At 42.8% G+C, this 22,083-nt stretch overlaps 1 protein-coding gene across 1 annotated transcript in view; it reads left to right on the forward strand.

Moving 5' to 3' along the window:
- The window catches only part of LOC139556270 (mannosyl-oligosaccharide 1,2-alpha-mannosidase IA-like), a 180,134-nt gene that overhangs the window by 37,861 nt on the left and 120,190 nt on the right, over nucleotides 1-22,083 (forward strand). The window contains exon 2 of the mRNA XM_071370004.1: nucleotides 1,121-1,217. Coding sequence (XP_071226105.1) covers nucleotides 1,121-1,217 — 97 coding nt within the window. The remainder of the gene's footprint in view (nucleotides 1-1,120; nucleotides 1,218-22,083) is intronic.

Here is a 22,083-nt window from a genome sequence, read left to right on the forward strand (position 1 = left end):
GAGCGGCTGAGATTCCTGGAGAAAACATTATTTTAATCTCTGTCTGGTCTCATCTTTTGCTCGAGGGGGATTTCAGCTTCAATCTGTCTCTCTGTATCAACTGGAGAGAATGGCAGCATATTTCTCTTTTTCTCCCTTACAGCCTAATCCTCCCAACAACAAATACTAGAGGACACACTGGTAGTCGCTACCCTGCAGAGGAGAACTGAGATATGACTTTGCAGAGAGAGAATTAGGCACTAGCACTGTGTTGGGATGCATTGTTAGTGCAGACGGAAAGCCCATTCCCTTCCAATTTATCACTTCAATAGCCCTAATTATTTCTGGCCTGTTATTTTCCCATATGCTATGTTAACTTCAAAAACTTAGTTGGACTGTGCTATAGCCAAATGCAGTAGTGTTGCGATTTAAAATGGTAAGCATAATCTCAGACACTCAACAGTCAACTTTTATAGATTACAGTTTTAAGTGAGTAATATACCTTTTCATTCAGATTTGAAAACTTTGAAAAGCTGTCCTTGTTTTTAACAGTTTATCTGACTCCATCTGGGTTGAGTCACCAGGGAGAGGGAAGAAAGGGATTTGTCCTGTAATCTCCATTTAGGGTTTCTCGGCTATGATTCCATTGATATTTAAGGAGGATTCGGCTTCTGTTATAGTGTCTGGGACCAAAATAGAAACTGTCAGAAGTCACTGATTTGAAGAACAACCTTGTGACGCATAAAGCTTGGCATCATTATTCTTTTTGGAAATGTCAGAATTAATGTCGGATGCACTGTATGTTTCACAAACCAGGGTCACTGAAGACATCAAACTGAGACGTCTTATAGATTTTTCCTGTTTAATGTCAAGGTCTATTAAATGATTGACAGACTTCCCTGCACAGTTAATATCTGTAGGCTAATCAACATGTTGTCCAACATAAAATAGCCTAAAGTCTCTTTAATGTCCTAAAATTGCCTACATTCTTTATTTAACAAAACTGTCAAATACTTTGCTGGAAACCTGCCCATAATGACCAAAACACCCATAGGAATTGAATCACCCTTCACAGATCTGCTTAGACCTAAACCTATTTCTCCCCCTTGTCCCCCTCCCCTTCCTCTCCCTCTGCCCACAGATGATGACATTTGCCTGGGACAGTTACAAGCGCTACGCCTGGGGATCTAATGAGCTGAGGCCTGTTTCCAAGCAAGGCCACTCCAGCAATCTGTTTGGTGAGTATCTGTCCCCAGGTCCCCTTCAATCCCCCAGAAGGCTGATTCATGCCCGCCCCCACTGCCATTGACCTTGCCCCACAGATTAGGACCAAATTGGCAATCAGTCAAAGCTTTCAATCAATAATCCTGTGGTGCCAGCCAGGCCGGGGAGAGGAGAGGGTACCTGGAGCTTCGCTGAGTCTGTCTGGAGTCTTTACCAGTAGGGCTGGGAGGCTCCGATAAATAGATGCTTTGTATTGTCTTCTCAAATTGTAATCTTGTTTTGTTAGTGGACGGTATCGCTGCTGCTGTAGACTTCTATTGAAGATGTATCGTTGATGGAAGAATTTCTCTATACTTTTTCTGGCTGGTACAGAGGATTTCATCCTAAACACTGAGTAATAAACCCTTTGCTTTTACACATGATAAACTTTTTGTAAACACCCCCCTCTGTACTGGAGAAAGCTCTTAATAATCCCTATGCTATGATATGTTTGCTAGAAGTATCTCTTGACTGATAGATCCAGATAGATGCACATTGTTCAGTAGTCTCTCTGTAGTCTCTGAGATTTGGTGTAGACAAGGTGTGTGTGTGTTAATAAGTGTTGCTGCTTCCTATCTCTCTGTCCCATGTGGGACATACTAGACTGTATCCCTCTGCATGACTCCTGGGGAAATGGAAGGACTGCAGTGTTCTTGTTTCTACACAAACATAAATAAACAACCCCCTCCTGTGTGGTTGGTATTACACTACTTGGCTTGGACTAGATAACGACCCCCCCATATTGGGTTTTGTTAAGATGCTATACTTGCTGAATGGAAGTTGAACAATGACAGGTATTTTTCCAAACCACTCAGCACAGCTGGTTCCTCTTACAGGTATTACAACCCCTTTGTTATAGCCATCACTATCGTTGACTTTCATTTGTGGAGTTAAATGAATACTCCATGTTCAAATGACCTCGCTTCCATTTTCAGATGAAGGATAAATGATGCTTATCGTTCCGCCACCCTGGTCTGTATGCAGTTGGTTGAGGTGGCCCATTCTGGATGGTATTTAACACAATTTCTGTTTAATTCACAAAGGTTAAACATAGTTAAACGTCGGCTTTAATATTTGACTTGAATTAAACGTGATCCATATCTAGTGTGTACATTATGACAATTTATTTTTCCAGAAGAATTCAAAATGTCAATAGGAAGGGAAAATGTACTTTAAGACCTCCACTATCGTTGCACTTTCTCTCCCCTCCCTCTCTTTGTGTGGTCTAATTCAACTTCAACAATGAGGATATTTGGTTGGGCTGTTGATAATATGTCTTTATGGCTGTAAATGAGCTCTGGTGTGTGATAGGCTGTATGTGGGTGAGCTGTGCTGTGACAGTTAGGAGTAGTGTGATGACAGGATTTCAGATGGGCCTGAAAACCAGACTGTCTCACAGAGGTGCTAAATAAGGTGTGGAGTCTGGTGTGGTGGAGAAGGAGAGCTCTCTGTCTCTCTCTTTCTGTCTCTGTGTTTGTGATGAACAGCTCTCCTCTTCCCCACCGATAACACCAGTCATTTCAGACACAGGCTACAATCTCACACAGAGTTTGCATTCTAATTAAAATGTCTCCCTAATATGCCATGAATGTTCTCCTTCCTCACTCATAACTTTCCATTAGGTACAGGAGTGTCATATAACCTTTTGCAAGCGCTCACTTCTGGAGGTATGGTACCTCATTTAAAGGCCTAATACAAATTCCTCCTACTTAATCTTTTACTCTCTTGAAATATCTTTCAAACACTTTCATATTTAACTTAGAATTTATACAAGGGTGATTGAAATTCTATTTCATTATCAGGGATTTAAGATATGCAAATGCCTGTACGAGCGAAAGGCCTCTGAATCCGTAATGGCAGATTACTTTCTCTGTTCTGGAGTATTTTTCAGGCCTTTCTCTTGCTAATCTGAAGCAAATATGTTAGACATAAACTGTCACGTTCTACAGGAATACTGTACATTGCTTGCCCTCAAGAACCTGTCATTGGTATATTTTGATGCTAATGTATGATTTACGCACATTCAACATAGCATACCACATGGAATTAAAAATGGAGTATGTCAGTAGGCTGTGTCACACACTGAGATTTGAAGGCGATGAAAAGTCATTGCAATGTCATAAGGCTTTTTCTGTACTGTATCATTGTATTTTGGGGCATCAGATCCGTTGCTCTCTGCTTTTCAGAAAAGTAAACTTATTTGCAAGATTTCAGCTGAGAATGCTAATTTGTTTAGAAGGAAGCCCCATTAGCTTACTTCCACAGAACTGGAGTAGACGAAGGCAATTAGGTTGTGTTTTCAACCTCGCTTGCCAAGCCTATTGGTTTTTTCTTGGATATAAAGGAGAAGGCTACAACCCCTTTAAGGTGCCATTGATTGCAGCACCTTGAGCCCCAAAGCTTGACAACAGTACTCTTCTTCAAGCTGTTTATCACTAGGAAGAAAAAAGGTTCCCAACTATGGTCAAAGGTGACTGGAGAACTAGTGCCTGATGAAACATTCATGGCTTTGCATCAATATACTCTTTAATAAAAGTTACAGCTTTCCCGCCATCACTTCTCTCCTTCCTGCTGCCAATACAAGGCTTCAGGACAGGCAGAGAATGTATGTACCACATTTGATTAACGCCCTTAATTTAGCCAGTGAAGCTGGAGTAATATATACTGACACTGGCATTTATTTCTGTCACCCGCTCTCATAACGGTACACAGACGCTAGCGAAGGGGCGTCCCATGGTTCATAGCACAACACAGCCCAGCGGTGTTCCTTCTCTCCCCTGTCTGCTGCACTGCAGTCCTCTCGGCATCTGCAGCAGTGTGAGAGATCACACACGACAATCGTCGACCCTGACAACCACCCAGCGCAAAGGCTATTATATCCAGGGGCCACGGTGAGAGGGAGCCATTTGTGACCCACCACCTTGGATTCGGTCCTATGTAGCAAAATGTGAAATGGTGTTTTTCACATTTGGATAAAAGTAGAGACTCGCTGGAAAATGGTATATCATACACTGCAGTTGAGGGACAATGGAAAGTAATTCTGCTTTGAAAGTTGATAAACTAACCCCACTTTTGAGAAAATGACCTGTGAATATTTAAAATGTGAAATGGTGTTTTTCACATTTGGATAAAAGTAGAGACTCGCTGGAAAATGGTATATCATACACTGCAGTTGAGGGACAATGGAAAGTAATTCTGCTTTGAAAGTTGATAAACTAACCCCACTTTTGAGAAAATGACCTGTGAATATTTTGGTACACCTACTGGTGAGCTCTTCTTTGTCCACACCCATTCAGTATCGTTCACACCCTCTTAAGCCTTAGCCTCAAATATAATATAATTTTTCACAAAAGCCAAATACAACAGGTGAATGTTGAACCTTACAGTGAAATGCTTACTTAAAAGCCCTAACCAACAATGCAGTTTAAAAAATAAAAAATAAAAAAAATACCACAAAATAAGAATAGGAAATAAAAGTAGCAAATAATTAAAGAGCAGCAGTAAAATAACAATAGCGACGCTATATACAGGGGGTACCGGTACAGAGTCAATGTGTGAGGGCACCGGTTAGTCGAGGTAATTGAGGTAATATGTACATGTAGGTAGAGTTATTAAAGTCACGATGCATAGATAATAACCGAGAGTAGCAGCAGTGTAAAAAGGGGGGGGGGGGGGGGCAATGCAAATAGTCTGGGTAGCCATTCGATTAGATGTTCAGGAGTCTTATGGCTTGGGGGTAGAAGTTGTTTCAAAGCCTCTTGGAGTTAGACTTGGCACTCCCGTACCACTTTCCATGCGGTAGCAGAGAGAACATGGCTAGGGTGGCTGGAGTCTTCGACAATGTTTAGGGCCTTCCTCTGACACCACCTGGTATAGAGGTCCTGGACGGCAGGAAGCTTGGCCCCAGTGATGTACTGAGCCGTACGCACTACCCTTTGTAGTGCCATGCGGTCGGAGGCCGAGCAGTTGCCATACCAGGCAGTGATGCAACCAGTCAGGATGTAATCGATGGTGCAGCCGTGGAACCTTTTGAAGATCTGAGGACCCATGCCAAATCTTTTTAGTCTCTTGAGGGGGAATAGGTTTTGTTGTGGCCGCTTCACAATTGTCTTGGTGTGCTCAAGAAGCAGTGCGACTTGGCAGGGTCGTGTTTCGGAGGATGCATGGCTCTCGACCTTTGCCTCTCCCGAGTCCGTAGGGGAGTTGCAGCGATGGGACAAGACTGTAACTACCAGTTTGGATATCACGAAAAAGTACAAAAAATATATCATATCGGAAAATATAGCTAGGCTCTTACCCATATACATGGATGAACGCTTCTCCCTCTGTCATGGGTGCCATGTTTCCTGAGTTTGAAGAGACAGGTGTTTTATACAACAGCCTTCTGTGTTCTCTTTTCAACTCTCCGCATTTGGCGATCATCTCTTTCCACCGGGCATTCCACTGATTTCAGAACTCGGTCAACTTCTTTCGTGACAACAACACTGTTGATCGCCGTTTCTTACCATCTCTGTCATCAGAAGACACTACAATGTCTGGTTCAATGAAAATATTTTTACCTAAATCAGGGATTTCTGCATCGTCTGATTCTTACCATTGCCTATATGCACTTGAATGGTGAATGGGAAGCACGCTTCAATTTTCCAGGCCATCAACACCTTTTAACACACAATTGCATTTAGAATTGTTATGCGATGATTGGGTTTCTAAAAGCACGTTTCACTCACAGGAGGTTAGTGGCACCTTAATTGGGATAACAGGCTCCTGGTAACGGTCTGAGTGGAATGGGTGGAATGCTATCAAATACATCAAACACATGGTTTGCATCTGTTTGATGCCATTCCATTTCCTCGGTTCCAGCCATTATTGTGAGCCGTCTTCCCCTCAGCAGCCTCCACTGATTTCACTCCAGCAGAAACGAAGGAGCAGTTTGAGAAGCTGTAGCAGCAGCTCTCGTGCTGCCTGACAGATTTCCTCTTATATTCTTTGTATCTGTATGCTGTGCACGTGTGATAAACATAACGACTAACGAAAATACACACGCGTCAATTTAATTCCACTAAATTACACAAATGGACCTATTGACCGATTAATCATCAGCAGTCAAATGTATGTCCATCAATGAATATTCTAAAAACCATTATTTTGCAATGGGATTTATTTTCTTCTCCCGGACAATTGGCCGCGGCAGTTTTATTTATCGGTTTAAAAAAAAATATCGGGCAAAAGTCAGTTATTTCCGGTTAACAGAAGCCCTGACACACAAAAATACATAAACACAGATACTACAAACGCCATCCCGAGCCAAGGATAAATTCAGTCGGCCTCTAATTAATCAAGAAATGACAGAGCTTTGCATTATTAATCTATGGGAGTGCTTGGTTAATGGAACCTGAGGATGTATAAGACATGGCCAGACATCTGCTCTGCGTCGTGCTCTGTTACTGGGGAAGATGGAGACAAGGCCGAGGCATGGCTTATGGCTGCTCCGCCAGCTGCAGACGCGGACAGAAACCAGGTGAGCAGACACACCCCCTGCTCCGCCCTGCAGGATGGTCACAGAGGAAGCCAACCCACTCTAGCTCAGCAAGTAGGCCTAGACTCTGGGCTGTGGGATGCCACTTATCTATTGAAGTATGTTTTGATATGAGATGCTGCTTGGAAAGCAACGCTTTTTAGAGACCCTTCCTAGCAATTAGAAGCTTCAGAATGTTCCAGACATTTGGCACACTTAGCTAATGTATTTCACTTGATTTTTTTTCTTCAGTTGAGTTTTCTGTCCAACCTTATAGTTCATCCTCGACTGTAATCATACCTGAGTCTGTGTTTTGACGTGTTTTTAGTCTAGGTCTCCTGTCTCCAGAGTTGGGAAATGAATATTAGAGTCAGGGAATGTTCTCCTAATATGATTGCCGTTATTCGGTCTGATCAATGAAGTCCGCATAGTCCTGCTGATGTCTCTGTTCCCTCATGGCTAGACTTATTAATACCTACCCTTCGCATGTCTGTTGATGAGCAATGTCAATCAAATGCGTTATTTATCTTGTGGAGTGAATAAAAGGATTCATCTACAGTTTAGAATTGATTTTATAAGTAATTTCTCCCTCACAACATCAGCATCAAGCCTCTACCTGCAGCCAGAAAAAAAGAGCTAAGGTTGATTGTTTAAACAAAATCTAATTATATCTAGAATTGACATGGATGAGAGAACCAATCATGGTTTTGTATCTCAGTTTTGTGTGGAAATGGGACTCCTGTTGATGTTCTATTGTAAACATTAGGAACACCATGACAGACTGTCCAGGTGAACCTAGGCGAAAGCCATGATCCCTTAGATCCCTTTTTAAGACAATTGAGACATGGATTGTGTATTTGTGCCATTCAGAGGGTGAATGGGCAAGACAAAATATTTAAGTGCATTTGAACGGGTTATGGTAGTAGGTGTCAGGTGCACCAGTTTGAGTGTGTTACGAACTGCAACGCTGCTGGATTTTTCACGCTCAACAGTTTCCTGTGTGTATCAAGAATGGTCTACCACCCAAAGGACACTTGACACAACTGTGCGACGCATTAGAGTCAACATGGGCCAGCATCCCTGTGGAACGCATTCGACATCTTGTAGAGTCCATGCCCCGGATGAATTGAGGCTGTTCTGAGGGCAAACGGGGGTGCAACTCAATATTAGGAAGGTGTGTCAGTGTATATGCACGTCTATGAAGTAGTTCAGTTATACATGTCAATGAGTGTTTTCATTAGTTGTTAGCTAAAATGTGATCCATAATATTGAGTAATTTGACTTGTCTGTGAGTAGTTTCAGTGCATGTAGTTTTGCAGGAAAATAAAAGGAGATTTAGCTATATTTCCTCAGGCTAGTCATAAACTATATTCGGTAGTCCCTTCTCTCCTACCCCTTCTATGTGAATGTCCAGATGTAATAAGGGACCTCCCTGTGTTTTTATGTTTTCCCATCACTCCCCCTACAGGGGTCGGTAGGTCCGTCAGTAGGCAAGTCGGTATGAGGCTGGCTCTGATAGTGTGTGATATCAATGCTGTGATGTCACAATGCAATTGGTATCTCAGTCATGAGGATGATAAGTCCGGGGCTTCAGCAGTGACAGACACACGTTTAGGATTAAAAGGTCTCATTGCCCTGAACCAGATACCAGATCCAATACACCTGTAGTCATAGGGGCTAAAAGCATCGCTGCCTCTGTGGTTTGATCAATAATTCATTATATGACTACTCACACGTGTGCTTGCCAAAGAAGGTGTAGCACTGGGGGTACTAGTTACTTTCTATGTGTGAGGTTTTTTTAAAAAGCATAGTGGTGGCACGCCCAGGAGGGACCAGAGAAGCCTCAAAAGTACCATGGCTAATACACCCACAGGGACACAGCATGTGTGGACAATGCTCCATCCATTAACATCAAGTGCAGTAGAAATACAATGGGGAAAACCAAATATTCTCATTATCTCTGTCTAGCAGTTTGATGGGGGAGTTCAAAGTTGTCAAACCCCTCTGGCTGATTATGATGTTACGCTTTCGTCCAGGTTCTGAGTTGCTGAAAGTTACAAATTCACCAGGCCTCTGAAGGAGAAGAACAGTGGAGCTGTGCAAGCCTTAGGAGAGTGCATTTCAGCTCTGTACCCCTGTGAGCTAATTTACCGCGATGACTACCGAAACGTGACGCGCCGTCCGGATCTGGGGCTGCGCTCGCATTAATTACCCAACAAAACAAGTGGAGCGCTGTGCTGTGAGTGTGTGAGCATTATCGTTTTGCAGGGCCTCCCGTGTGTGGCTTGGCTTGGTGGTGATTAAGTGTCTGCTCCCCACAGAGCTCTGGAAATTTCTATTCAAGAAATAGGCCTAAGTCTTTGCCAATGAGGGAAGAGGCAGCGATAGCAGCTCGATGCCAGTTTGTTTTCTTTCTGTTTGTCTTTGAGACTGTTTGTCTTTTGAGTTTCTGCAGAACAAGCCAGAGGCGTGTTTGATGAAGCGAGCCTGACCATTTGAAGTGATTGTTCATGAATGAGAGCTAACACCATCTCAATGTTTGTCAGTTTGATTTGTTTTCTCTGATCTGCTCATTTTTCTCTGAGCTGATGGATGAGTTGTTACAGCTTACAAACAGATCCATTAGGCGCTGCACAGAATAAGAAGCCATTGCTTCTCAGCCAGAATTGCTCATCAAGCTTGTTTTGACATGGCTATTGGTTAGCTTCGTGTTCTGCTTTTGGGGATGGCATGGTGAAAACACACACTCACAGTCCCTGGAGGATTGCCAGGTTGCCAGTGTGTCTGATGGGACTGGAGTGCTCTCTTGTCTCCCAGCAGAGGACCCTCGTCATCTCAGATCAGCCAGGCGGAGGGACGTCTTTACCAGCAGCTTCTCGCTGAGCAAGACAACGGTATCTGCTTCAGCTGTAATCAACAGTGTAATCTCCTCTGATGGAAGCTGCACTCGTGCCCTGAAGAAAAGGCCGCAGTGAGAGGACACCGCTAGTAGGAAGAAGGGAGAACAAGGTGAGGAAAAGAGGAACAAGTCTCTGCATTAATCGGGATGATAAGAGCTCCAGTGTGATTTATGACATGGAGCTACATTAAGAGGATGACATATCTTCTCCAATTCCTCTGGACAATGCTTGATTGTACTGCCAGGATTTATCCTTCCCCATTTACTGTCAGATGTAGATGTACAGTTAATGATGAAGACGATGATGAGTAGAATTTACAAGATAATGCCTTTCACCCAATTGCTCAAAGCACATCACTTTGCTTTGCATCGCTAGTGACAAACACTCCTGAGAGTATGTCAAGACTCCTGAGTGGCCAGGGTTTTCCTTTCAGATGACTGGTCCCGGATGGAAGCAGCCAGACGGACCCATAGCTCTGTGGTGTGAGCTGTAGTACGCTCCACCTTCTGGTTACACTACCTTTCTCTCTCTCTCTCTCTCTCTCTCTCTCTCTCTCTGTCTCTCTGTCTCTCTGTCTCTCTGTCTCTCTGTCTCTCTGTCTCTCTGTCTCTCTGTCTCTCTGTCTCTCTGTCTCTGTGTCTCTCTCTGTCTCTGTGTCTCTGTGTCTCTGTGTCTCTGTCTCTGTCTCTCTCTCTCTCTCTATCACATCCATCAACGCATCATTCCCAGTGGCTGGAGAAGAAGCTCTCCAGCTGCCATCACAAAGGAAGTGATAAGGCACTCTGTCTGTCAGTGGCTGTGAAGAGAACATAGCCGTGGGAAGTAAGGGTGCTGAAAAGAATATATATACATTTTTTCTTCACAAAAGTAGTGTGCTGGGGCCTTTATTAGCTGTTCGATATAGCCTTCTGTAGCGCGACCCCCCCCCCCCCCCGCCCCCAAAAAAATACAGCTCCACGTCCGTCCCCCCAGCAGGGGCATCATATGGGTAGGTAACAACAACAAAAAAGTAGACTAAAATCATTCCAATCCCAATTCAAATGCGATGGCTGTTTACCTCATGGCTGGCTTTAGGACCATGCAGCGCATTGCTCGGAGAGCAGCTGCCAGCCTGTTTGCCTTTTATGTCACTTCTAGAAAGCAGAGGGCAGAGACAGGGCCATTTGCTTTGCCGGGTCAGCTGTTTAGGCAGTGCGCCGATAGCTTTAATTTGATGTCGGCATTTGAACTTTGCATTGTAAGCCTTGTTGTAATCTAATAGCCAGGGGTTAATTTAATTGGGAGGTGGGGGGCCCTCCTTTTTGGTGATCATTCAAAACCAAAAGCTGTTTTATTGCTATTAAAATATAGGTTGTCATAGCTGTAAGACTAATTGTTATTTTCATTTATTCGCCCGCTAGTTTCAATTTTGGTTTCATGTACAGTGGTTCCTCCTTTAAAAGTTGCAGCGTACTGCGGCGCAGCTTGCCTGGTGCCGCAGAATTCTTTGGCACATTATTTAAGTGTGAACCATTTAATGCTAGTTAGTGCTAGTTTGACCACCAGAGGGCATCTTTGAGAAGCATTTGATAGCCTTCAATAGTGGCTGTACTAGAGAATTTAAAACCTATTTTTGTAAGAACATAGTATATGGGACTGATTTATTTAAAAAAATAAAAAAATTGCTTAATTAATTTGATATTATGGTGTTTCTATTCCAAGAAACTAAAAACCCTTTGTGGAAAATATGGCGCTGTACAACGTGACGGTCGGGAGTAGGCTATAGTACTGGGAGACCGGGGTTCAATTCTCCGACGGGGAGGAAGGAGTAGGCTGTCCTTGTAAATAAGAATTTGTTCTTAACTGACTTGCCTAGTTAAATAAAGGTTACACTAAGAGCATAACATTTCTACACCCTAATTGTAGTCTAACCAATACAAAAACGGAGATTCAGTGACAATAAAAAATCTCATTGATTTGTCAAGACCAGTCCCTATGCTTGTCTCAGCGCAGTGCAAAACAGTGCTAAAATAGTTGTAGGCTATTGCTTCAAGTCCTATTGTTTCTAACTTCAATATACTCTTTAAATAAATAAGACCTACACCACTTCTAACAGGATTCTAAATTAAAACCAAAAGCCGCCTCATGGGTCTCCCGGTGGTGGCCGGCACCGGTATCAAACCGGCATCTGTAGCAACGCATTTTGCACTGCGCCACTCAGGAGGCCCCATCCACAAAGTATCAAAATACAGAGACGTGTTGGTAAAGGTACATTGTCCTGCTAAAATAGTTATAGATAGATAGATATTATAGATATTGCTTCAAATCCTATTGCTTCTAACTTCAATATGCTTTTTAAATAAATAAGACCTACACCACTTTTAACAGCACATTACTCAACACTAGTGACTTCTTAACCTTTATTTAATTATCGATTTTATTACACAGTATGCCTACACATTGATGGGCTATATAAAATAAAAAAATGAAAGAAAATGCACAGAAACCAAAATACCTTTTTAGTTTTGGTGATCCTCTCAGCTCCTGCTCATTTTCAAGTCCTCTCGTGGTTACGGTCCTAACCCTGGAACGGGTAGCACCATAGAAAGAAGCTGGCTTGATGAAAACGATGTCCATTTCGTCTGTTCTCTTGTCATTTTTTGCAGGTAAGGGGGATGTTCACACCTACAGTAGCCAGACTATAAAGAGTCTATTGTCCTGCTAATCGGGCTACTAGTGTTTGAAAACAGGTTTTCAAAATGCCACCAGCTGTCTATCACAACTGTAAATAAAAACACAGCATCTTGTTTGCATCTTATTTACATCTTGTTTACATTCTTTATTGAAACCACAATGTCACAAATAATTTGTATCTACCTTTACAATTACTTTTAGAGTATGGGATTTACAAATGTGTGCTTTTCATGTCATTTTTCGTTAAATCCAGTTCGGATTTAAGTATAACTTTTGAGTAACGCCTTTAGTGAGAGGTCTAATGCTTTAATATTTAATAATATCTGCCCTCCAAATTCATAGCTAAGGGGCATTTTTCACGCCATCATTAATTACATTTGTTTAGGTTTGAACGTGCAGACTGGCACTAAGAACAGCAGGAACGTTTCCCTAGTCAGCGCCATTATTAGTGCAATGCCCCTTAAAGTGTTGCTCTGTGCTACCCAGTGTGGCGGGGTCCACCGCTGTTTCAGTGGATACAGCTGGAGAACTGCAAGGCAATCCCATTGTGCGCCACTCGGGAGCCATGAGCGATATATATTGTCCTGCTAATAACAGGCTTAATAATATATCTGTCAGAATATCCAAGGGGCTTTTATATAATTCTAAATTAATAATAATTATAATCCCTTTGTTTAAAAAATAACAATATTGTGGAGATTTCAGTTTCAAATAACGTAGAATGAGCGAGAAAAAGGCCATTCTTGAACATGGGGTGAGACATTGTTACTCATTTGTAAATAAAGTCAGTTTGTTATTTAGTGTATTTAGTGAGAAACCAAAAACCTACTGTCATCTCATGGGTCTCCCAGTCGAGGTCGGCACGGGTATTGAACCAGCATCTATAGCAACACAGCTTGCACTGCTATGCAGTGTCTTAGACCGTTGAGCCACTCAGGCACTGTACAACGAGATCCGTCGGGAGTGGCCTACAGTAAGAGCAAAATAATCCTAATAAAAAAATAATAACCTTAGTGTAACAACAGTTTTAGTAAGTAATACTGAAGTCGTGCACAATTATCAGTTTCTATTTAGGTTTATGTCGCCCATTCATTGTCAGTTAGAGACACAGTAGGACCCAAAAGCATAATCAGTGCTCTAACTCCCTCTTGTGCTGGTCTGGAGCAATGAAGTGGTGACGCAGGGTACCGTACTAAACCACAAGTTACCTCTAAGTCCCGTAGCATAATCGCAAAGCTTTTAGTGGAGCAACCACTGTAGGCCTATTGGTATGAAAAGAAACACCTGAACAACTTAGAGCATTTCCCAAAAATACATGTCTTGTTTTTAGCTTCAAAGACAATAACAAATGTCCATTGTTGTGCAGTGACAGATCATTTGAGATAATGCAAATAATGAATGATTACCTAGTTGGGCTAACGTTTTAAACTTCTTGCTTTAGGCCTACATCATCATCCTCTGCCTGCATCCCCAATCCCTACCTGTAGCCTACCTGTCTCCTGGTATAATGCCTATCCACCTTTCACTCTATCAGTCTTGCTTGTCCATCTTCATGAATTCAAATATTCTAACAGATTAATCTTGCTGGCAAAACGTCATTAAATATTGCTAGGTCATTTAGTTATAGTATGGATGTAGGGATGTTTCTTTTTAATATATATAATGAGCACCCAGATGCTGCTTTGGCAACAGAATAATATCAGACTGATATTTTCCCGGCGGGCCGCCTCAGCATTGGCTACTGTGTTGCAATATTAATATTCCCGGAGCAGTCTTGTTGATTAAAAAAAATGTTTTAATATTCTTCTGCCTCGTTCGTTGATACAATGCTTCAATATTCTCAGAAACACCTTGTTGATACAATGCTTCAATATTCACAGAATGTTTCCCTTCCCTGGCGAATAATGCAGACAGGCAAATACAAACAATTAGTTGGGCGCACACATTATAAGGAAGATCTCCTGAATTCAGAGCAACAATTTTGGTGGGAAGCGCATGAGACAATGACAGTGTCATAGTACACTGTATGCGCCATTCCACAAGGGTGACTTCATGTAGCCTATAGCAGGTGGTCTGCAACCTTTTTCATATGAGTGACAATTTACAATCTCTAAAGATCTGCCTGCCAGTTATGATTTTCATATAAGCATTGAAGGCTACTAAACTGCCCACAAACTGAATATCCTCATTCTAGCTGGCTACTAGACAGAGACATTATACAGCCACACCCCACGGTGCTCCACTATGTATACCGAGGCGCTGTCCACTCAGCAGTGCTGAATTACGGGTGTGGCCTTAATGTGTAGATGTTTCTTCATTCCTTCCTTGAGTTTTTGTCTTTATGCATCCTTGTCTTTGTAGGCCTAAGTAATTCCTTTTGATGTATTTATTTATTTTTATTGAACCTTTATTTAACTAGGCAAGTCAGTTAAGAACAAGTTCTTATTTACAATGACGGCCTACCAAAAGGCAAAAGGCCTCCTGCGGGGACTGGGGCCTGGGATTTAAAAAATTATTAAATACAATATAAATATAGGACAAAACACACATCACAACAAGAGAGACACAACACTGCATAAAGAGAGACCTAAGACAACAACATAACAAGGCAGCAACACATGATAACACAGAGTGGTAGCAACACAACATGACAACAACATGGTAGCAGCACAAAAACATGGTACAAACATTATTGGGCAAAGTCAACAGCACAAATGTCAAGAAGGTAGAGACAACAATACATCACACAAAGCAGCCACAACCGTCAGTAGGAGTGTCCATGATTGAGTCTTTGAATGATGAGATTGCGATAAAACTGTCCAGTTTGAGTGTTTGTTGCAGCTCGTTCCAGTCGCTAGCTGTAGCGAACTGAAAAGAGGAGCGACCCAGGAATGTGTGTGCTTTGGGGACCTTTAACAGAATGTGACTGGCAGAGCGGGTGTTGTATTTGGAGGATGAGGGCTGCAGTAGATATCTCAGATAGGGGTGAGTGAGGCCTAAGAGGGTTTTATAAATAAGCTTCAACCAGTGGGTCTTACGACGGGTATACAGAGATGACCAGTTTACAGAGGAGTATAGAGTGCAGTGATGTGTCCTATAAGGAGCATTGGTAGCAAATCTGATGGCCGAATGGTAAAGAACATCTAGCTGCTCGAGAGCACCCTTACCTGACGATCTAAATTATGTTTCTGTAATCTAGCATGGTTAAGATGGTCATCTGAATCAGGGTTAGTTTGGCAGCTGGGGTGAAAGAGGTGCGATTACGATAGAGGAAACCAAGTCTAGATTTAACTTTAGCCTGCAGCTTTGATATGTGCTGAGAGAAGGACAGTGCACTGTCTAGCCATACTCCCAAGTACTTGTATGCGGTGACTACCTCAAGCTCTAAACCCTCAGAGGTAGTAATCACACCTGTGGGAAGAGGGGCATTCTTCTTACCAAACCACATGACCTTTGTTTTGGAGTGTTCAGAACAAGGTTAAGGGTAGAGAAAGCTTGTTGGACACTAAGAAATCTTTGTAGTAGAGCATTTAACACAAAATCCGGGGAGGGACCAGCTGAGTATAAGACTGTATCATCTGCATATAAATGGTTGAGAGAGCTTCCTACTGCCTGAGCTATGTTGATGTAATTTGAGAAGAGCCTGGCTTTTGTGTGCCATTTTATTTTTGTAGGACTTATCTGGCATAGTCTGCATTCGCAGTCAACTGTTTTATGCTCCGGTTACTTTCACATTGATGTCGGTATTTGAAGTCGGCCTTGATAGAGTGTATTATGCATCTATACAACATTGTCAAAAGTATCTGGACACCTGCTCGTCAAACATCTCATTCCAAAATCATGGGCATTAATATAGAGTTGGTCCCCCCTTTTCTGCTATAACAGCCTCCACTCTTCTGAAAAGGCTTTCCACTAGATATTGTAACATTGCTGCTGGGACTTGCTTCCACTCAGCCATAAGAGCATTAATGAGGTTGGGCACTGGCGTTCCAATTCGTCCCAAAGGTGTTCGATGGGGTTGAGGCCAGGGCTCTGTGCACGGGGGCATTGTTCCTCCTCCACCAAACTTCACATTTGGCACTATGCATTCAGGCAGGTAGCGTTCTTCTGGCATCCGCCAAACTCGTCCGTTTGACTGCCAGATGGTGAAATGTGATTCATCACTCCAGAGAACATGTTTCCACTGCTCCAGAGTCCAATGGTGGTGAGCTTTACACCACTCCAGCCGACGCTTGGCATTGCGCATGGTGATCTTAGGCTTGTGTGCGACTGCTCGGCCATGGAAACCCATTTCATGAAGCTCTTGAACGAACAGCTTGTACTGATGTTGCTTCCAGAGGCAGTTTGGAACTCAGTAGTGAGTGTTGCAACCAAGGACAGACGATTTTTATGCGCTACACGCTACAGCACACGGCGGTCCCGTTCTGTGAGTTTGTGTGGCCTACCACTTCGCAGCTCAGCAGTTGTTGGTCCTAGATGTTTCCACTTCACAATAACAGCACTTACAGTTGACCGGGGCAGCTCTAGCAGGGCAGAAATTTGACAAACTGACTTGTTGGAAAGCTGGCATCCTGTGACGGTGCTGCATTTAAAGTCACTGAGCTCTTAAGTACTGGCCATTCTACTGCAATGTTTGTGTATGGAGATTGCATGGCTGTGTGCTCGATTTTTATACAACTGTCAGCAAGGGGTGTGGCTGAAATAGCCGAATTCACTAATTTGAAGGGGTGTCCACATACTTTTTGTGTATTTCATGTTGCACTGTTCCACATGTAGGCTAAATGAGTCAATGTTGCCTATGTATGATGATGTTGAGTAGTACATTGTACACACCATTCCACAGACCAGATGATAATGTCTGGGGGACATCATTATCATCATTATTATTATTATTATGTTATTTATTATTTAAAACATTTTTTAACCCTTTTTCTCCCAAATTTTGTGATATCCAAACCCTCCCCTAACCCGAACGACGTTGGGCCAATTGTGCGCCGCCTCATGGGTGTCCCGGTCATGGCCGAATGTGACACAGCCTTACTGCAGCACATCGCTATGTGAATTATGGATAAGGCCACTCTTGTATTGCCAGCCATAACCTCATGGGTATCTATAATTCCTCACCTTTCTCTCTCTGAAGGCCCACTTCAACACAATCACAGAATGTGACATGGTGTTAAAATGAAAATGACACAAGAGCTTGACAGGACGACATTGCTTTCACTGGGGGGTGAATGTGAGGACTTGTAGGCACATTGACCCGGAAAATCCTTGCAGGCGTAAGCCAGCCTGCATCTGACGAAAAATAAACACACTGAACTGGGCCACTACGGTGACATTGCCAATGACATTTTCTTGCCAAATGGGTTTGAAGGTTGACTTGCTTATTGAGTGTTGTGAATTCCAGAAGGTTCTCTGTTCGTGGCAGCTAGCCCTCCGAGCTGAAATCGTCTACCATCTGTCACATTGGCCTAGCTGTCCCCGTGGAGAAGGGCTCCATATTACACAGAGGCCACCTTCAAACACCACCTTGTCCATTCAGACAACTTTTTCTTAACCAAGATTTTTTTAAAGAGAAAATGCACCAGTGTTAAGCATTAAAGTTTCATCCAAGCTCAACCTGACCTGTGGCTGTCTGGCTGGCCCAGGCATCACCGCACGCGAAGACCTGGCTCAAAGACTTACCACCTTTTTATCTGTTTTTCTGGGATCAAATTTAAAACGTTAAGGTCGACCCTTTTCATTCTGTTGATCAATAATCTTGAACATCCTCTCCCAGGGCACTTCAATTTGATCCACTACTTTATTGCTGCATCTTTACAAGAACAGCACATTCTCCTCATTTGATCAACTCAATGTTCCTTCAGTGTTACCAATGTAAGGTTTGTCACCTCTCACGGAACGAGGTTGTCCTTTTTGTATTCCTTTTGTTGTGACATACTCATAGGATTACAAGCATATTACTGATGTACACGGGTTTGCACACTATTTGTCCAAGGTACACTATGTTGGGGAGACTCCATTATGCCTTAATTCCAAAGCCATTCCTTGTGCGCATCAGGTATTCCATCTCCGTAATTGGAATGGATGGTGTAATTCAGCCTGGGCCTTCCCTGGGCTTCACCTGGGCCTTCCCTGGGCTTCACCGTGTGTGTGTGTGTGTGTGTGTGTGTGTGTGTGTGTGTGTGTGTGTGTGTGTGTGTGTGTGTGTGTGTGTGTGTGTGTGTGTGTGTGTGTGTGTGTGTGTGTGTGTGTGTGTGTGTGTGTGTGTGTGTGTGTGTGTGTGTGTGTGTGTGTGTGTGTGTGTGTGTGTGTGTGTGTGTGTGTGTGCGCGCCGATGCAGATTATGCTGGGACTGGGAGGGGTGAACGGGCTGCAACAGAGCGGGGGAATTCATCACCCACAGAGGTGGGATCTGGGGACCTGCATGTCCCTGCGTCAGACCCCCTGTCACAACCAGGCCTTCGTAAGAGCACTATGGAGGACTGTGTATCCTAACATGCTGATTTATGATCTGCTCTGTCCTCACCTGGGCTTTCAGCCACAGACCCAGGAAAAAACACTTTAATAATAGGTAGGTTACGTAGCCTCAGTTTGCCATTAGTTTTCTCAGACACACCCACCCACAGTCTGATTTCTTGCAATTCCACCCTCCCATGCCCAAGTTAACAAAACAATCAAATATGTGTTATATCTTGCCTCTTGTTTTCGCTGCTTGTATTTTTGGACATAGTATTGTCTTAATATGGAAACACAATAACACTAGAGCTTACATTAACATAAAACACTGGTTGCAGTGCTGGTCTCATTGGAACAGCACCATTTGTTTTCTAAAATGGGCCTCAATGAAGTGATAAGATAATGTCCTCCCTCAGTACACTGAGTAGTGTCACTGTCTGTATGGGTTTGATATTCTGTGCACACCTTTGTTTTGAGAGGCGATGTGCTGCGCTTCTCTGTTTCTCAGAGAAATTACAGCGTGACTTTGTCACCTTTTACGTGAAGGTTGTTTTCGTCCAAACGATGCATAATTCTCTGTCAAGCCTCAAAGGCTCTCAGCCCAGTGAAATTCAGTTTCCCACCATTTTCCACCGGTAACGATGTGAGAACTCTATTGGCAAGTGTCATCTGTCAATAAAATGCGCAGGAGTCTCTGCTCCTCTAAAGTATGAGATATGAAGGGAGAGAGCAGGTGATGAATGAAGGCTCTGACACACAAGAGCTGCCGTCCCGTGAATGCTGCTCGCACATCCATCACCAGGCTCTTTTGAACTGGGGAAATATATTTTGCCTGTTCATGGGACGGCCATCGGACTTAATTGATTTCCCCCAGAGAAATTAAAAGTGATGTCCTCCTTCAGAAGTCAATTCAAGATGTCTTAATGGGAACTTGATAAAGTTCTGCTCCATTGTTCTTATCATTAAGACTGGGATTCTATATAAGAACTAATCCAGGTCATATTCTTAATTTTAAACATCCTTCATGTTTTTAATTTCCTCAAATCTGTCATCTTACATTCACAATTGACCAAGCTCTCAAGATCTCTTTGTCATAACAATAAAGGCTGGTACACGCCGTGCCATAGAAATGCATTTTAATTGGAATCTTAGAGATCAGAGAAATGTGGCTTTGTATTCAAGTCACTCCATGGCTTGTGTACATTTATACACAGGCAATCGCATGCAAATACAAACGCACACATGAGCACTCACGCAAACATACACCTTTTCACACAGCGTGCTCTCTGCTGTGCGGTTCAGGAGGCTTGTCCCAGTAATGGGATGAGGATGACCCCACTCCACTCACTGCAGGAGCAAAGCCTGCCGGGCTGGTAGACAATAGGTGGAAGGCACGAAATGTCCCCCCTCATCTCTCACAGAGCACAGGCTGCCTATTGTTAAGCATCGGGGGTGTTCAATCTACTGTAAATAAAATAAATAATAAATCAAAACAACTTCAGTACCACAGTATTGTATTTTATCTATTGAAGAAAGCTGTATAGGTGTAAGTGAATGGGAAAGTGCCATAGACACATTATTGAGTTTATTTTAGATAACTCTGTGGACTATAAGCTTTGCTGAGCATTAGTCTCTTCGTCTGCCTGCCTGACTGGTGCCTGTCCTTTCATCCTCCTCTCCGTGTGGCGTAAAAGAGAAGAAATATCAGCCAGCCAAACGAGTGTAGAGAGTTGGCAGTAGGGCTGGGCGATATGGCCAAAATATCATATCATATGGTGTTTAAAAAATAAAATTTGTCGGTATGACTGTATTTGACAGTATTTTGTTTTTGAATAATAAAAGTTCAAAATTTGCTTTTTGAGTAGTGCATGACCCTAGGGTGGCAACACATACAGTTGAAGTCGGAAGTTTACATACACCTTAGCCAAATACATTTAAACTCAGTTTTTCACAAAAAATTCCCTGTTTTAGGTCAGTTAGGATCACCACTTTATTTTAATAATGTGAAATGTCAGAATAATAGTAGAGAGAATGATTTATTTCAGCTTTTATTTATTTCATCACATTCCCAGTGGGTCAGAAGTTTACATACATTCAATTAGTATTTGGTAGCATTGCCTTTACATTGTTTTACTTGGGTCAAACGTTTCAGGTAGCCTTCCACAAGCTTCCCACAATAAATTGGGTGAATTTTGGGCCATTCCTCCTGACAGAGCTGGTGTAACTGAGTCAGGTTTGTAGGCCTCCTTGCTCGCACACGCCTTTTCAGTTCTGCCCACACATTTTCTATAGGATTGAGGTCAGGGCTTTGTGATGGCCACTCCAATACCTTGACTTTGTTGTCCTTAAGCCATTTTGCCACAGCTTTGGAAGTATGCTTGGGGTCATTGTCCATTTGGAAGACTCATTAGCGACCAAGCTTTAACTTGCTGACTGATGTCTTGAGATGTTGCTTCAATATATCCACATAATTTTCCTGCCTCATGATGCCATCTATTTTGTGAAGTGCACCAGTCCCTCCTGCAGCAAAGCACCCCCACAACATGATGCTGCCACCCCCGTACTTCACGGTTGGGATGGTGTTCTTCGGCTTGCAAGCATCCCCCTTTTTCCTCCAAACATAACGATGGTCATTATGGCCAAACGGTTCTATTTTTGTTTCATCAGACCAGAGGACATTTCTCCAAAAAGTACGATCTTTGTACTCATGTGCAGTTGCAAACCGTAGTCTGGCTTTTTTATGGAAGTTTTTGAGCAGTGGCTTCTTCCTTGCTGAGCGGCCTTTCAGATTATGTCGATATAGGACTCGTTTTACTGTGGATATACATACTTTTGTACCTGTTTCCTCCAGCATCTTCACAAGGTCCTGCTGTTGTTCTGGGATTGATTTCCACTTTTCGCACCAAAGTACGTTCATCTCTAAGAGACAGATTGCATATCCTTCCTGATCAGTATGACGGCTGCATGGTCCTGTGGTGTTTATACTTTCGTACTATTGTTTTGTACAGATGAACTTGGTACCTTCAGGCGTTTGGAAATTGCTCCCAAGGATGAACCGGACCTGTGGAGGTCTACAATTTTTTTTCTAAGGTCTTGGATGATTTCTTTAGATTTTTCACATGATGTCAAGCAAAGAGGCACTGAGTTTGAAGATAGTCCTTGAAATACATCCACAGGTACACCTCCGATTGACTCAAATGATGTCAATTAGTCTATCAGTTTCTATCAGTTTCTGGAATTTTACAAGCTGTTTAAAGGCACAGTCAACTTAGTGTATGTAATCTTCTGACCCAC

The sequence above is a fragment of the Salvelinus alpinus genome, chromosome 27, assembly GCF_045679555.1.
Source record: "Salvelinus alpinus chromosome 27, SLU_Salpinus.1, whole genome shotgun sequence".
NCBI classification, from domain to species: Eukaryota; Metazoa; Chordata; class Actinopteri; order Salmoniformes; family Salmonidae; genus Salvelinus; species Salvelinus alpinus.